General features: G+C 40.0%; 1 protein-coding gene across 1 annotated transcript in view; it reads left to right on the top strand.

Annotated features, from left to right (window-relative positions):
* Nucleotides 1-17,756, top strand: part of DNAH11 (dynein axonemal heavy chain 11) — a 107,201-nt gene that overhangs the window by 77,045 nt on the left and 12,400 nt on the right. Inside the window, 11 exon segments of the mRNA XM_048321285.1 lie at nt 511-664; nt 667-697; nt 1,590-1,738; nt 2,801-2,928; nt 5,514-5,525; nt 5,527-5,576; nt 5,578-5,737; nt 8,038-8,227; nt 11,485-11,608; nt 13,496-13,670; nt 15,241-15,478. Of these exon segments, the coding sequence (XP_048177242.1) occupies nt 511-664; nt 667-697; nt 1,590-1,738; nt 2,801-2,928; nt 5,514-5,525; nt 5,527-5,576; nt 5,578-5,737; nt 8,038-8,227; nt 11,485-11,608; nt 13,496-13,556 (1,059 nt within the window). The 3' untranslated portion in view covers nt 13,557-13,670; nt 15,241-15,478.

Genomic DNA, 17,756 nt, shown 5'->3' with positions numbered 1-17,756 from the left:
TTTTTTGTTATTATTTCTGCACACATGCCTCAACTAGACAATTTCAGATAAAGTCATGCATTCTACCATAATTTTTTAGTAGAGCTAGTGATGTTTTCAAAGCAGAGTTTTCTTTACTATTTGAGTGCCTTTTTCCTTAGACATCACATACTGTATCTTGTGAGGAAATTCTGTTTTACCATAATTTGTCTACTCCCCTAAAAATAGAATTTTAACTCCATGCCACTCCCTACTGTAGTAATAAATGTCCCATACAGGGTTTCCAGTTTGTCATATCTAGATGTTTAACAGCAAGCAGACAATGGCAATATCAACCAAAGTAAACTCTTACCAATAATACTATTTTTATGTATTGTGCTTGTGTGTATAGATATGTAATTTAGTATTTTAAAGCAAGTCCTGAGTCCCTTGGTTGCGCTAGGGTTTTTTACATACCTCAGAAATTATCAGCGTCATCCTGTCTCAGTCATCATGCAAAAGGTACTGCATCTGTATTTGGCTTGCTTCCAGGCTATGGCAGTGATGGATGCATTCAGAGGGGTAGATAAAGATATTTAAAGATCCATCAAGAAATGGAAGAAGTGAGTGGACTCAAATTATCCAGAAAAGGAGAATTTTCCTGGAAGTAGACAAAAAAAAAGCTCTTTTCAGAAACTAGTAATACTGTCCATCAGGACAGAATGTCGAATGCTCTAAGGTACGAAATCTGAGGGTTCATTTTTCAGGGCAAGGGTGTGTGAGGGTGGTGCCTTGCATATGTCTGACAAATTCAGATCTTAAGAAGCAAGCAAGTAACTTCTAAAACTGGGTGGTGAACCAGAACTTGAGATCAGTTACTGTGGTCCTTCACAGCCTTTTGTCCTGGTGAAAAGTTTATGAAGAGGTGGTGTGGTAAGACATGAGTCACAGTGTATTTGGAGAGCTGTAATTTTGATTTCTTTTAGATTGAATATAGGCACCTGAGGGGAACAGTCATTGATAAATAGGCATACAGTAAGCTATCCTGTTAATAGCTAAAAATTCATTTTTCAGTGTTAGTTCTCATTATGGTATTAGAGCTGGTAGGTAACCCCACAGGATGACAATTTTTCAGGTCCCCCTTTTGAAAATTCTGTGATACTAGGAAAGACTCTGTGTGTATTCATCTGTGAATACTGGCACAGTTCTTTTCCGGTTGTACTCTTTATGTCTTTTGATCCCAAGTGATGGTCTTATAGACCTCTTGCTCCACACCCCACCACCACCATTTTACCCATTTTTACATGACTTCTGAGAATGCAAGTTTTGTCCTGGGTATTTATTTTGCCCAGCTGCCCCAGCTTTATGTGACAGTATTGCCTGCTTTATTCCTTTTCATTGAGAAGTTGCTGTTTTCTGTCACATGGCCACCATCCTACAGGGAAATGAGGACAATCATCTTCTTTCTTTCTTCACTGCTTTCTTCCTTTCTTGCCTTCAGTTCACTCTCCCGATGATTTCTCTGATGAAATGACCATCAGTGGAAGATGCTCAAGTCTGAGAATGGTGCAGTCCTGAAGTACTTATCAAGGCACACCTTTTGTGTTTAGCAGCTGTTTTTTCATATACAGGAACTTTGTGCAGGAAAATCTTGGCTCAAGGTGTGGGAAAAGCACAAGGATGGATTTAGCAAAATGCTAAGAAGAGGGCAGCCCAGCCACTCCTGTGTTTTTCATCCTGTCTTCATGACTAGACCCACTTGAAGATCATGAGACAATAGGTAAGCCTCTTATTTGCTTCTGGTTCAAGGATCACTTAACTTTCCTCCCATTAAAGAAAGAAAAATTGAGCTAGAAAGTGAAATGGGGCATGCAGGACTAGAAATGTAGATGAATTGATGTATGGTTATGTGCTTGTGTGTATGTGCTTCTACACATATATGTGTAGATGTATTTTTTTTACTGAACAGAACAAAGACTTCTGGATTTATCTGTCACTGGGATGGAATATGCATTGCTGTGGGAAAATTTGGCACAGTTTATTTTCCGCAGAAGATTCAAGTTCTGAAGTTTCTTCCACCCCCACCATATTCGTGGCAATGGGGTGGATGAAAAGTGTAAGGCCATAAGCACTACAGTATGAAGAAATTTTTAGAGCATTCCTCTGCTTGGCATAATGCAGGTTTCCTTTGTACTGTTTTCTACCTTTTGACTAGATGAGGGCCAGAGGGCAATTTTCTCCATGCTCATGTAATCTTGTGCCCCCTGTGACTAAATAATGGTCATTATACAAACTATATTCAATTGTATAGGGCTCTGTGGCTTTATACTTAGGATTACTATTCCCCACAGACAATAGTGAGAATACCAGGTTAATACAGCTGTGACCTCACTATGCTCAATTTAAGCTCAGGCCTCACAAGGTGAGAGGCTTGTTCATTTACCCACTGAACCAATCAGTTAAAAAACTGATGTGATATCTACCACATGTTGCTCCCTTTTTCATGAGGGAATTGCTCTGTACCCCCCATAAGAGTTTCAAAAGCTCAGTAACAATGCCGAGCATCTATCAAAATGTCAAAAGGTTCATTATCTTAAAACCAAGGGAACAGATTTCTGCAGGCTTTTTCTAATACCAGCAATAAGGCCACTGTCGAGAGCTCGCAATTTTGCTAGTTGAAATTGTAAGGGTTTAGTGAAGTGCTTCAGAGGAAGTAATATGCATTGCACAAGTGATAGTGAAATTAATGGGGGCATTATCATTCTTTTTCCTTTCTGCTTTGCTTATTTTCCTATCTCCTCCCCCTCTGTCACTCACCCTTCCCCAATTATTTCTATTGTAGGCAAAAAGCTTGGGTTCACTATAGACTCTGGAAGATTTCATAACATCTCTCTAGGACAAAGGTGGGAGATGGTTGCAAAGGAGGCACTGAAGAAAGCTGTCCCTCATGGCCATTGGGTTCTTTTCCAAGTGAGTGTCAAACTGTCTCTATGATGGGGAATACCTCCTCAGCTGGAGGGATGTTCCCAGAACACAAAATATGCAGTGGATTACAGCAAGAGTTCTGAACAACTAATAATCTTCTTCCGTTTGCTTTTGGTGTAACACGATGAACATCATATTAATAGGGTGTATGTCATGTTTTGCTGAACAGTGCACTCTCCCAGGAGGAACAGGAGAGATAAAACAGAAAGCCCCTGGTGGGTGGGTAGGACTGCCCTCAGGCACACACTTCCCCCGCCTAATTAAGAGCTCCTATTCCATTCAGCAGGCCATAATGGAGACTTTAATGAAATGGGTCTGACTGTCCCTGGGGAAGCTGTATAATTAGTCCTGGAGTGCTGCTTTTCTGAGATAGCAGCCTCAGCTCTGGCCAGCTTTGTACGGACCAAGAACCCACTCTGCAGTGGACAAAGAGATCCGTGGGATGCCCTGGCAAGCCGTGGTTTCCCAGCACAGTAATGGAGCAAACAGGAGCACTGCAACCATAAATGCTGCTGAAAACAGATGCTCCCTCCCCAGTGTTTTATGCTAAATAGCCAATGGGTATATGTGACAGCCTGTCAGCCCTGAAGCCAAACAATAAATGCGTGTTCCAGGCCTTGATATTAAGGTAGTTATGGGAATGGAGTGATTCCCTCCTCTCCTGGTTTTAACCTCAGCAGCCTGCTTGGTCTGCCAACCAGGTTGCCTGCAATAAATGAAGAGATGGGTTAGAGTCAGTGTTTTCTGATGGATGAAACAAAACCACCATGGGATTTGTGAGGGGTCCCGGTGTGCTAGGCACATTGGGAGCATGCACAAACTGCCCCCTTTGTCAGCAATGAAACTGGAAGAATCTTTAGCCATATTTCATGTGAGTGAGCTAATCATGCCAGTCTGAAAACAACCCTGAATAGAAATGTTGTGAAGGGAAGAGTCAAGTTGGTTTTCAGGGGAATTTCAGGGTTCTCAGCTGCTCTGGGGGCAGAATGAAAAAATGGGAGATGATAGAGGCAGTGTTGTGTGTCTGAAGCCACAGGGATGGAAGGGGAGCATCTGAGAAGCTTTTGGTGTTACAGACCTGCTCCATTTTCCAGCCCATTATGCCTGGCTTCTGAGAGAGGAGAGAGGCAACAATTTTGCTGTGAAACTTTTTGATAGTGAAGAATTGTGGGAAGTCTGAAAGGAAACTTCATGAAGATGTTGGACCAAATCCCAAATGGCGCTAAGCTAGCTAGAACTATTGGGATTTGGATGCACTCAGTGCTTCTCACACTTTAGTCTTCTGAGTTTGGGCGCAAAAACCCCGTAAGCTTATGTTTCAATAAATTTTGGAGCAAAAAGATGAGGTATTTTACTATTGATTTTATTGGAGGCTAGAGAGTATATAATTAGATATTAAAAAGAAAAAAACAAACCAACCTACACCTGCCATTCTGACTGACCTGGGAAATACTTTAAAAATTATTTTGGCTTCAGATCTAGCAAAAGCAGTTGGTACAGTGGTTGGCAAACTGGCAGAAGAAAGACTGACTTCATTTTTTTGATATCAGTTTTAACTCTTCTGTCACTTGTAATTAATACCTCAAATTCAGACATCTGATATATTGAATTTTTTTGCTGTTATTATATTTAGGCTTGAATCACTTCCACTTTGCATTGGGTGGATGCTGCCTATATGAAAATTCAGGTGCGTCCAGGCTGCAGTCACGTAACGTGATATGAAAGTCTCCCTCTTTTTCCATTCCCCTATTCCTTTTTCCACCTGGCAAGGGACAATTTGGGAATATCCCCCCAGCAGACCTCATAATAAAGTGATGCAGCAGCCAGGGCGTGGCATGTTGTATTCTTTGGCTGTAATTCCTCCTGCGCTGCATTGAGATTGCCAGTGCAATCATTAGGTTCTGGCACGTCAGTGAAGGGCCAAAGAAAAGCTCGCAGATGAGTTTCAATTTGAGTTGAAATGTTAGGACAGTAACAAAGAAAGGTGGAGTGTTGGATAATGGTGTGGTTAAAACATCTTTAGCTCAGCTACATTTTAAACTTTTCTCAATATTACTGTTTTCACCAGTAGGTGCTTTGGAGGCAGACATTTTCCATTATAACTCTCTTCTCTGATCTATCAGTGTCTTTCCACTGTGTTCGTATATCTAGAACTTTAAAGACAGTTGCACTCTGAAGTAGTCTGATATACTTCCTAAGCAGCAGGATAGCTGGGACCATTTTTCTGTCTAGCACTTCTGTCTTGCTCCTGGTATGTCTTGGACATGTTTTGTCCTAGGTTCCCAGTTCTACAGGGCACTTAAGTAGAGTCCAGGTGTCTTCTGAGCAATGCTTGTCTTTGTATGTGATAACACCCACAACCACAGATCACTTAACCCTGATTTTATAATATTTTCATTAGCTTCAGAATCAAGGCCTTAAATTTTAGAAGCTAACAGTGAAACCTCAGTACATACCAAGAAATGACAATAACTTAACTGTTTCCCATTAAAAAGTCACAATGACAATGTCTTAAGGATAACAAATTTATTTGGTTTTGTACAATAACCATATTGGCTGTTTTTCAACAGAATATTCATCTAAGTAGCCGAGTGGTTCAGAACCTTGGAAAAACTCCTTGGGCAATACAGTATGTCATTCTGATTTCTGTGTCTTTATCAGTGCTGAGCCAGCTCCAACCCCAGAAGAGCACATCATTCTCCAAGGAATACCAGAAAATTCAATTAAAATTACTGATGAACCTCCTACAGGGATGCTGGCTAATTTCCACACTGCTCTCTATGGTTTTGACCAGGTAAAAGCAAGTTATTATTTTTTCCCTTTTGTTTGGTTTAATTACTCCTTCTCCTGTGGGGAGAAGTGGTAGCATTAATGACCATTCTCTGGGAGACCAGGGCTTTGGGACCATTGCGATTCCAAACTATCCTGAGAGCTGCAGGGTGCCAGCCCTCTGTGCCCTGCACTACCTCTGTGTTTCCCATCAGTGCTGGGCATGAGGAAAGGCGTGACAATAACACAAACATTTATACTATTCGGTATAGACAAGCACAGGTATGCTTACAAAGACAGAAAGAGCATTTATTACCAGCTTTAGCACTTATGAAAAAAAGATGTACATGCTCTAAAGTCAGAGCTCTTTCATTTAATGGCACTTGCATATTTTGCTCTGCTCTAAATTTGGGTTGACCAAATGCATGGTCATGACCATTCTCCCACAGAGTGGATTTACATATCTGGGTGTTCAGGCAATGGCTCAGTACCCTGTATATGGATTCCTACAGTCAGGCATAAAGAAAGGAATTAAAGAGTAAGGGTTATGTGCCGTTTGTTGTTTTGTCTTTTGCTCTTTCCCTGTGTGAGGTTCTGCTGGGTGGGTGGAAAGAAGAAGGAGGAGAAAGAAGACATGAGAATGTGGAGAATAGGCGCATCACAGGTTGTGCATAGCTTCCTTCCCTCCAGATCCCTGATCATCCCTGTCTGCTACCCCAGGAACTTGTAGAAAGATCTTCAATCCCGGTGTGAGTCAGCTTCCCTGCAGCAGTGGAAGTGCTGGAGCAGTCGCTTGTTCATATGAGCAAAGCAGACCATGGTGAAGGCAGCCGAACTGCACACTTTCACCTTCCAGCAAGGGATTCACATCAGTGAATCAGCTCTGTTACTTGAGCACAGCACACATGATGGCAGAGCTGGGATGTGAAAAGGATAAGAGTTCCTTTAAAAAGGAATACTAACCAATGCCAGGGGAAAAAAATAGGAAATAAAAAAAGCTGTGTCCAAGCTACAACTGGATTGATTTTGATGGCATGGGTTGATTTGGAAAGATATTTGTGAGAAAGGAAGAATAGCTGTGGTTTTGTAGCTGAGCAGCTGACTATTAATACAGCATTTTGTTCTTTTATCTATTTTTTATAACTTATTATAATAATACTTTTAATGGAAAGCTGTAAAAGTTAGAAAAAGTTTTTAATAAAGGTCGTTCATGTACATTGTTGTCCTGCTTCAGTCTGTGTTTAGTGAAAGAATATATATCTGTATAAATTTGAATTAACCAACTTCTAAGCTTTGTACTTAGAGAGCTCTATTTTCTCACCCACTATTCTGAGCCGTGGGTATTTGTGGCTTACCACAAATTCCTGTGCAGCCACCATCTTTAATACATTTCTGGTTGAGATATTTAATTTCTTTTTGTTCAATGACAACAAAAAAATCAAACTATGCCTAATCCAGATGGAATATATTTCATGGGTTTGTGGTTTTATTCAGGGTAGAAACTTGTGTTGTATTTTTCATGGTTAAACTCAACATTCTAATTTAAGGAAGCTTTTTGGTCAGACATAAAATCCTTCACCTTTGCCCAGATTCTGCTGCATGTTGTTCAGTTCAGGATGATCTATTTCCTTTTGAAAGACAAGACTTTATCCCTCTGATATTCCTCCCACACATCATTGTTTTCAAGGGTATCAAAATAATTTTGTTATGTTCATTACTTCTTAAGGATAAAATATAGAAAAATATCAGAGAAATAAGGATTAATTTCTGCAGGTTTTACAGTCAAATGCCAAATAATTTAAAAACCAGCTGAAGCCCTGTGCTGAATCTCATTTTGCTGAGATTCTCTACTAACACTATAAATAATGAAGGCAAAAAGAAAAATATTAAACTTCAATTTCAACCATGACTCTTTGGGAAATGGTGAAAAATTCCAATGAGTTTGAAAGCTTTTAAATAAAGCTAAACTAGTAAATTTTACTTGAGATAAAATCTGTGGATGATTTAGCTAAGAAACTGTAGTGGTTATCTAAGTAATATTTATGGAGTTCTAGGTATAGTCTCAGTTTTTGTTGGTTTCAGTAGCACAACAGTTCTCCTTTCCTAAGGGACATTTGGGAATAAAATGTCACTATCAACAATTTAGCATCTGGGAATTACTGCAAAAAATACTGCCCAATAGCCTCTGATCCTTTAGAAACCTCTTTCTCACTCTCCTTCCGTCTCCAGGCTTGTGAGTGCTCCCTTTTGGCAGCTGAGGCTGGCACACCTCTCGGTAGCACTGCTGGTTGCTAGTGCATAAGTTACTCCTTTTTTCTTTGACAGGATACCCTTGAACTGTGTACCAGAGAAGGGGAATTTAAAAGCATCCTTTTTCCTCTGTGCAATTTTCACACTTGTGTTGCTGGGAGACTGAAGTTTGGCCCTCGGGGCTGGAAGGGAAGGTACCCGATCAGCACCAGAGACCTCTGTCTGTGTCACTGTTCTCGGCAACTCTTTGGAGACCCACAAGAAGGTAAGAAGTGGTCAGGTAAACACACACCAAGGTCATTTCCACTCAATCACATGTTTATACTGAATGGGGGGGACACAGTTCTTTCCCTGAAGCTGTTATTTAAGTAGCTGGCGTTATATGATGCTGTTGCTGAGTATGAAAATAAACCAGATCAAAAAGGGTGGGGGTTATGGGCTTTTTTCTGGCAGTGGATGCTTGAACTTCGTAATATAGGTCAAACCAGTTCCACATCAGTAGCTAAGGGGGAAAAAAATGCCCTTCATTATGTTAACAAAAACAGGGGTTTACATGTGCATATATGCCAAATTCATTAGGCAGGTAATGAAGCATTTGCACAAATGTAATTACAAACAGCAATTCTGACAGTTCATAACACTGCATTAATAATCACTACAATTAGTTCTGATGATGGAAGCAATTTACAGCACGTCACATGTATAAATAATGGTGCATTTCCTGAATGTGTCATTATTATGTATTAAGGATGCCACCTTGTTGTGACTTTCTCAGTAATGTTCCCCTTGAGTCAAAGTTAAGGATACATGAGTGATTTTTTTTCTGAGCTACAGCATATTTCATACTTGTATAGTTTAAATACTGACTTGAAGTCATTTGTGTGAGTTCTGTATGTGAAAATGTGAAATGCCTAAATAAAAGGCAGTAATTATTTGTTACTGAATGATATAGGATATTATTGAATAGATCCTCCCATTTTAGTAGTTTAAATAAATTTCAGAGATATTTATAAAGAAAAAAAAGAGACAGAAGTGTCACCCCTTGATGATATAGTTTCTTCCATATCTCCCAGCCTGTATCTACTCTTAGAAATTAATTTTCTATTTTCTTCATACCCCTAGTAACCTTTATTTAGGTTTTATATTTAGGTTTTATTATTTATAACCTATATAGTAGGACATCAAGCTGTTTATCCTTTTTGTGGTACTTGGTGTCATAGTGAAATAATTGCTTAATTTTATTATGATGATTTAATAATTTTTCCTATTTAGAAAACAAGTCTATAAAATCAGCTTATTCCAACCGTTAGTTTTCTTTGCTAATAAATCTTGCTGCTTTAAGCTGTTCTTTTCGAACTACAATTCATAAGCTGGATAATTCATTTTGCTAATTAATGAGAGGGAGGATTCTGATGGCAGGGAATACTAGAAAGGTCTGTAAGAGCAAGAATTATTACTTCTCTCGGTAATATTGCTTATTGGCCTTTCTCATTGTACTGCTTAGTGATTCATTATCCTGTGGCTTCATAGGGATTTTTTAATGTAGATATTGGAGAGAGAAATAAGACAATAGTTTTTTTTTTTAAATGTGACTTTGTATGTATATATGCATGTCTATGACTTTGTGCGTATACATATATGTATATATATGTGTGTAGTCTTCCAATTTATTGTCCTTTGGGAACAGCTTCCTGAAGACAATTAGGCATTGACCAGAAAGCAGAAAGCATAAACTGGGCAACTTGAGTGAGCCCATCAGCTAGTGGAAATTGTATAACTCCGCTATAACTTCCACTGGTTTATAGTGTTTTTCCATGAATATTTAATCTTGTATCTCAGTTTTTCCTGCTGTTCAGACAAACTAGCACACCAACCTGCGATAGTTAAGGTCTCTTCATGGGAAGTACAGGATGCCTGATCCTGCCTCACTGTCCCACTCTTGCCCTCCACCTTCTGGTCCCCACACACGTGCTCATGGAGTTGTCATTGGAGGTTGTAAAGGGGGGATGTAGATTCTGTCCTCTCCATTATCCACCCACCCGGCAATGGCTCTGTGGGTTTTTTGGGTACAACAGACCAGTTTTCTATAGAGTACAATGGCAATTATGTGAACCTGACAGCCCAAAATATTTCTAATGCAAACTCCACGGTTTTCTCACACTCACAAAAATGTCCCTTTTATATCACCAGCTTTGATTATTCCAGTATAATCAATGTCCCAGAAGTGTGCAGCTGAATGAGCTTGTACTGCATTAGAATATTGATATACTCATCCAAAACACAAAAGACAAAGCAATTTCTTGAGATAAATATATATGAAATTAGAAAAACATTAAATGAGGTTTTGCTGCCGACAAAGAGAAAAGCAGGTTTATTCTCACTGCGAGAACGTTTCGTTCTAAATCCAAGTTGTTGGCATTTTTCACAGGGATTCTCTGTTCAGCCTTCTCATCACAGGCATGCAGCACGGCATATTATATTCCAGTGGCTTTTTAAATTTTTTTTTTTCATTTTCTTTGAACCAGTCTGAAATAAAGATGGATTAGCATTTCACATAATCAAATTGCTGCATACAAGTTTATGTAGCAAGCAGGCTGGAATAGCTTCAGCTATTTTACTTGTTCTGTTCTGTCACATCATGCAACATTTAAAGCCTATAATTAAGTTTTTACTTGAACTGTTGGGAGGCAAATACTGCTCCCAAGGGCGTAAAGGTTCCTGTCTGCAAAGGTTTCATCACAAACTGGCATATTTTGCAAACCGAAGGGGAGCAAAAAGAAGTTTCAATGCTCTGAAGCCAAATAAAAGAGAAAGACAGTGGTTCCTTTAATAAAGTGTTTTACCACCCTTAACCACATGCTTTATCACTGGCATTATGACTAGAATTCTACTATAAACTTAATGCTTATATGACGTGGCAGTAATGGGATTAATATTAATTCAATTTTTATCGAAGTTCTTGAATACTTCCCAAATTCCAAAAATGTAGAATTTCAGTAACTAAATGTTCCCTAGTGAGGAGATATAAAATACTGCAATCAGATACAAGTTTTTTACTTCTCCTCCAAGAAAGGCACAGTGACAGGTTATCTTCCTGTCACTCATGAGAATTATGTTTTTAAAGATCTGTATGGGAAAATACATGCACTTGTTCATGAAGTTATGTTCTGTCATATAATGTGGTGTTCTGAAAATGTGGTTTTCTCTAAAGTTTTTTTTTATAAGGGCTAAGGTAGAAAATATAAAGCTCAGATAATAGATTTTACACCATTACTGAATTTTAATCACAAATTCGCTATTTTTGTTCATATACCTCTCACTGGATTGAAATAAAAGAAATCCGGTTTTAATGTTATTTGCTGAACAAAACAAACCCAGCAATGCAAATGTAAGACCATGCAGCTTTCTGAAAGGAAGTAGTAGGATTTCTTTTGTGTCTCTTAGCAGCATTTAACTGAACAGGTTTGGTTTGTCCTTTAAGCAGCTGACTTGTTTTATTCAGCGATGCATTCTATTCCCCAGGTGGGTTCCATGGGCAGACTTGCATTACCTCCTCGGTGAGATCATGTAAGGTGGTCACATCACAGGTGCCTGGCACCGCAGGCTCTGCTGGGTCTGTCTGCAAGAATTCCTCAGCCCACTCCTGGTGAGAACTTTCATACATGCCTAAAGCTCTTGAACATGTACATAGTGTGTTCAGCCTAAGGGAAAGAGAAGACCACATGCTTTCTCATTCAGGCAGCCCCACCTGTAGCAAGGTCTTGTCCGGCTGTGGGGGAATAAATTTGGCAATGATTTATCGTGAGCAGACTTTGGCTGAAAGGGTTTGTGAGTTGGTGTACCGCTCGTTTACTTTTGCAAGTCCCATTAATTGGTAACTTGAATTCAGTACTTCATAACACTACTTGTATAGTCAGCTCAATGACATTGGATACACTTAGGTTTCCATTTTCCTAGGAAAACTATTTAAAGGTGCTTCCATTTAGAAATGTTTGGGTTGGCATGGGAAAGTATCTCTTACAGAACTGCGCTTTAGCCAATGTGACTGATAGCCTCACCAGAATGGCACTGTCCTCAGAACTTACACTTACTCTTTGCACATTTTCTTCCTCAAAAAAATAATAGAATGGAAATGTTATACATTTCCTTGCATCTCCCTCTTTCTAAAATAGGGAAAATAGCTTGTAAGACTGTTTTTAATTTTCCACTATTCTCTCACACACCTGTTTCTGTAGCTTTGTCAGGTTATCACCAGCTGATATTACTGAATTATTCAAATTTCACTATTAAGTTTTTGTCTGGAAAGAAGTGTATGTGGAGCATCCATGGCTCCAAAGTGCCAGATTGCCAAAGCTGCTTCTAATCAGCAGCAAATGCTAGAAGTTTTGAGGCTACAAAAAGAAACTGTTATTATAACTTTAGTTCTAAGAAGTTTTGCACAGAAACTACTTTAATCTATTTTCATATACACACAGTTTTATCAAATGTGGATATTTATATCGGGGTGTGTGTATATATGTGCACCCATATATATAATATACATATATAATATATGTATTGTATATATGTATTTTTATATATATATTAAAAAATATTTTAAAACCCTGTTTTCTTCTCCATAGCTGCTGAGGAAGTCACTTTAGAGAACTGATTGTATAAAATTTGCTAAAAACTGCCAAGAAATTTTTCAAGTGCCCTTTCCAGAATTGTTATTCTTCATTATCCAAAGGTAAAAAGCTCATTTATGAGAAAAAAAAAGAAAAATTATCATGTTATGTGTGTGCAGGCCATTTGTGGAGCCAGGCTAAGCTGGGAAAAGTGCCCCTTTCACCCCTGGCAGTGGGCTGCAGCCTGCCTTTTGGCTGTGAGCGAGAGGAGCAGGCTGGTGTCTCCTTGGTCCAGAACAAGCGGGTTTTCATATGTCAAAGAGCCACACTCAGATGAAGGCAATTGGAAGTAACTGCTCAGAAGAAGATGCCCAAGAGTAAGTTGCCATGGAGATGGAAAGGCTAAACACCACTGTACTCCTGACCCTGAAAGAGGCTGATTTCTCCACATGACAGCTGAGGTCGTGGGGGCATGGTGGGAAGCTCATCCTGCCGGCTCCAGTTCTGCCTCTAGCCTATGGATAAGTAAAGAATTACTGCTTTACTACTTTAGGTAGTCCATTAACCTTCACAAGCCTGAACTTTCATTCAAATAATTGCAAAATAAGTATAGATGGTGAAACCTGAACAGAATCACTGCTATTTGTATGGCCTTTGGAAAGTTTAGGGACCCAACCCTGAGTGTGGATCCACTGGTATTTTAAACAGTGAGGTATCTTTCTGAGCTTCTTGCTGTAACTGGAAAAAGTTAAAGCCCAGAATTACTAGCAAAACCAGAAAATCATTCAGTGTCTGGCAGCCAAATGAATATAAACAGGATGGCCCTTCTTCAGCAGTGGGGCTTTGTGTTCACTGGGGAGATTACCTTCTCTTTTTAACGTCTTGCCTTATGATGAGTTCTTTTAGCTATAAATTCATCCCACAAGGTCCGTGAGAATGACCCACTGTGCGCCAGCTTTGATAGACCTCGCCCGGGAACAGTCGTAAAGACAGAAGGGCAGCAAGTTCCTGCTACACACCCCAGTAACCCACAGCCTCCCTCTGTGCACACAACTCCCACAGATGCAGTAAAGCCTGATTTCAGTGCCAGCAGAGAGACTGGTAAGTACAGATTGTCTGACAGAATTGATCTTCCACTCGAGGTAAATAGCAGGGCTTTTTTCAAAACCTCAGCACTACTTCAAAGTGGCGTCTTAAGATACAGCTTATTGTGGGTAAGGTTAGTGGTGCAAGTTCAGGCACAGGTAAATGGCTGGTTGCAGAACTAAAATGATTTCAGAAATAAGTGCTTACTGGTGTTATTTTGAGCAGTAGCTTGTTGTAGACTGTTCTAAATGCCAAAAGCTGTTAAATGTTATTGTGATTTTGTGGAGTGGACCCTGCATTAGGAAGAAATAGCTTTTGTGAAAAGTACCACTTACAGCTAGAAATATTTTTCAGCAAAAACAACTTCAAGCCTTGTTTAAATTGCAGACAGCTCTATGACAATAAGTTCAGAGAAATTCTTTGAATCCAGTGAAGTTCTTACAGCACAGGAGACGGAGAAGTCTGTAAAATAAATGTGATTGCTACAGTGATTTTTATTGTGATTTACAGTGATTTTTATTTTTAAAATGTGATTTTTATTCTTATTTTATTTATTACTTTTTATTTTATTTAGGAGGTCAGCCCACTGAGAGTACATCTCACTAAAATCCTGTCTACCTACATAAATCTTGATCTGCTCCAAAGTCCCAAGACTTATCTTAAATATCCTGACAGAGTTAGGGTCTTCCTGCTCTATAGGAACAGTGCAGTTAATAGTACTCAATATTGGCTCAATATTGAGCGGGCTGAGACCTTAATTTTTTCTCCTGTTAAAATTATCACCACTGTCTATCTCACTGAACCCAAAGCACAAAACCCCATGCAAGACTCCTACACTTGGAGAGATGCAGTGGAGTAGCTTGATTTTCTTTTCTTGTTCCAGCTCCTAGCTGCCAATAGCCAGGCAGAAGAGAATGGAAGGGACATCAACACATAAAGAAATGTCCTGACTTGCAACCATTCCTGTGGGAAGTGAAAGGGGACCACTGTTTCTGACAAGTTGCTCATATTCTGACGTGTGATATCACAGTTTCACACTCCATTTACCTGTCCCTTGTACCTGTCTCTCGCTGTGACCTCTTTAAGGTTATTTTGAATGCAGTGTGTTTGTGCAAAGCCCCTAATTAATGACACACTGAATAGAACTAATGCTATGGTTCGTGTTAATACATGACAGGGTTGAGGTGAGTTGAGGGTCCAGTCCTTCCTCTCCCGCAGGTATGACTCTCTCCTGTCTCAGAGTCATCTGCAAAATGGCATAAGAATCCTTGCTTGGCTGCTGAGGGGATGCAGACTTTCAGTACTTAAAATGAACTTGCCTCAGTAGTGACAGTCCTTAAAATAAACGCAAAGCATCCTCATGAAGGAAGAAGTGACCCCACTTCCAGAAAATGGAACTGTCAAGAAATTATGCAAATAGTAACTATGCTGGGTATACTTTGGTAACCTTGTTCCATTGTATCTGAACATGCAGGTGTTGTGTCCACAGCCTTGAAACAAATTTCTGAAACTTCATAGATACACAAGAATGTTTCAAATACTGGTGTCAGCATTATCAGTAACATTACTGATTCTTTTACCACAGTTTGAAGGGGAACTGGCACCATGTTTCTTGGCCCCAGAAAATCTGGATTATGATGGATACCATAAATAGATGGAACAGATGAAATGCTTCCACCTGAAAGCACTGTACTATATGGACTGCACCCCAATGCTGAGATGGGATTCTTGACAACAGTATCAGATAATCTCTTCAAAACTCCTTTGGAAATGCAACCCATATATACATGGGAGAGGGATCAGGCCAGTCTGCAGAGAAAGATGTGAAGTTCTTCATCCAGTGTATTGTCAGTGCTGTTAATGACAGGTGGAATACACATCTTACTGCGTTACTTCAGCAACAGACATAATTTCTGGAGGTGGGGAGGGGGGGGAAGGCATCAAATTAGAAAAGATCAGATGAGTGTTAATGGCTGTGATAATGCACCAGCCTGGCTAAGGTGTACTGCACTAGGAACACATTTGGACCAAAGGGATTTGGACCAGAGGAACACCTAACCTGTTATGCAGATAATTTCTTTTTCATGTTGAATTTAACATGGGGTGGGAAACAAGGTATGGACCTATCTCCTTTTTTTTGTATGCTTTTATAAGTAAGTACAGCAACAAAAACTTACTAACAAAAAGGCGTGGTTGGTTGAATTGGTGGGTCTGGTCTTGACCTCTGTCCTTTGTTCCCATCTCCTGCATGATAAAACCTCTTAGGGTAGCTTTCCTATGCCTTCCCATTTGTGCCAAGCATAGGAAGTCCCTCCTAGACTGCAGTCCTTTTTCTGCTGCACTCACAGCACAGCCTAGAAGTGGTGTGCAGGCTTTCCATGCCAGGAAAGAGCCCAAGCAGAGGCTCTCTCACTGCTTCCCTTCTTGGGTACTTGATCTAAACAGGAGCCCGTGGCTGTTCCAAGGGACTTCCCCTGCAAGGAGTAGCAGAAGAGAAGGTTTTCAGGGAGTTTTAGTTTTCTGGCAGTCTGAATAGGTAAAACCTGGCCAAGGAGGCTGTCTCATCACCTCTTAGCCTCAGCACCTCACCACAGAACCTGGAGTTTAGCAGAACAATAACACTGCTATTGTTTTATAATAACAACCTGATAAACTATCAGGTTCTGGGTTAAATGGACCAACCCTAGTACAAGGATAAGCTTTGTCACTTAATAAGGAGTTAACTGGGACATTGTAGTTCTGTTCATAGTCAAGATATGTCAGACACACAGATACATTAGTTTAGCCAAACTCATTCCAGAAAAATGTAAAAGAATGGGTTTTAAGCACAGAACATCACTGGTGCTGTGCTTAAGAGATTAAATGAATAAAGGAGCAGGGAAGGAAAATGTAATCACAAATCTCAACTAATTCTGTTTTCTGATCTTGCCATCTTTTGCATCTTCCTCTCTGAGTGTAGATCTGAGAAACTATGTCCAGATGCCCCAAAGCCTGGCATATGATGAGACTGAGCCTTCAGCTCCTTATCCTTACCAGAGTTAATTAAAGTCCCCTGTGACTGCCACTCTGGTTCTGCCTTTCTCCATTCCTTTCTTTACTCTCTCCTTTTCCTCTGAGCGCTCTTTTTTTTCCTCTTATCACTATCAGATCATGGAGGTTTTGCAGGAGGAAATGTGACAGCTCTGCATGCAAGTAGCCAAACATTGCTTCATCTCCTGGGGGAAACTTGTGCTTTTCATGCTCAGTTCCCATCCACTTTAGGGAGTCTGGACTATAATATATGGCATTCATCATTAAGTCTGCCAAAGCTAGGGATGAAACAGAGGCTGAGCTGCATTAATGAATGCTGTGATTTCAATTCCTGCTCATTAGTACTGTTATGAATTGTTCTTCAGTTATGTTCTGCCTCAGTTCCAGAGCAGGCCTGCAGGGAGAAAGGCTCTTCTTGGGGGTGATTTGTGTGCGCCTGTGCCTCTGCTGTGTTTTGCCTAATGCCTGAGACAGCAAGGACTGTGGGTGGTGGAGGGGGTCATGGAAGCTACTAGGTACTAGAGAAACACAAACTACTGATCACATTTGACTGAAAATCAAGACAATTCCAGGGTGTATCCTAGTAACAGCAGTCATCCCAAGTCCATCCCAATGTGTTAGTAAGCTTCAGGGGTCAATGCTACCTGAAAATGTAAAGCTAAATAGAAGCTGCTAAGTGTTAATTGGTTTGCAACAATTCCTCTCAATACCATTGCCAAAAAGACAGCAAAGGTGAGGGAGGGAGCATCTCTGGTTTTTATCTAAGAAAATGAGATGTTTGTACTCTTCTGTAGAAATCAGACTTGAAAGTAGAAGAGTCATAAAGAGTTGATTGCTGGGATTTCTATTGGCTCTGTTGTATTGTCCTGGACAGGTCAAGAATGTTCTGGATGATATTCTTGAGATGCTTCCTGAGAAGCTTAACGTAGCAGAAATCATGCAGGATGACTACTGCCTGGAGACCCCATGCTCTTGTTTGCGTCGAAGACTGTAAGATGATGAACTTTTCAGAGATCCATAGGTCTTTTAAACAGCTGGACCTTGGTCTGAAGGCAAATTACTTATTTCAGG

The sequence above is a fragment of the Corvus hawaiiensis genome, chromosome 1 (genome assembly GCF_020740725.1).
Source record: "Corvus hawaiiensis isolate bCorHaw1 chromosome 1, bCorHaw1.pri.cur, whole genome shotgun sequence".
In the NCBI taxonomy this organism is placed as follows: domain Eukaryota; kingdom Metazoa; phylum Chordata; class Aves; order Passeriformes; family Corvidae; genus Corvus; species Corvus hawaiiensis.
Note: the sequence above shows the minus strand (reverse complement) of the source record. Positions and strands in the feature narration are given on the sequence as shown.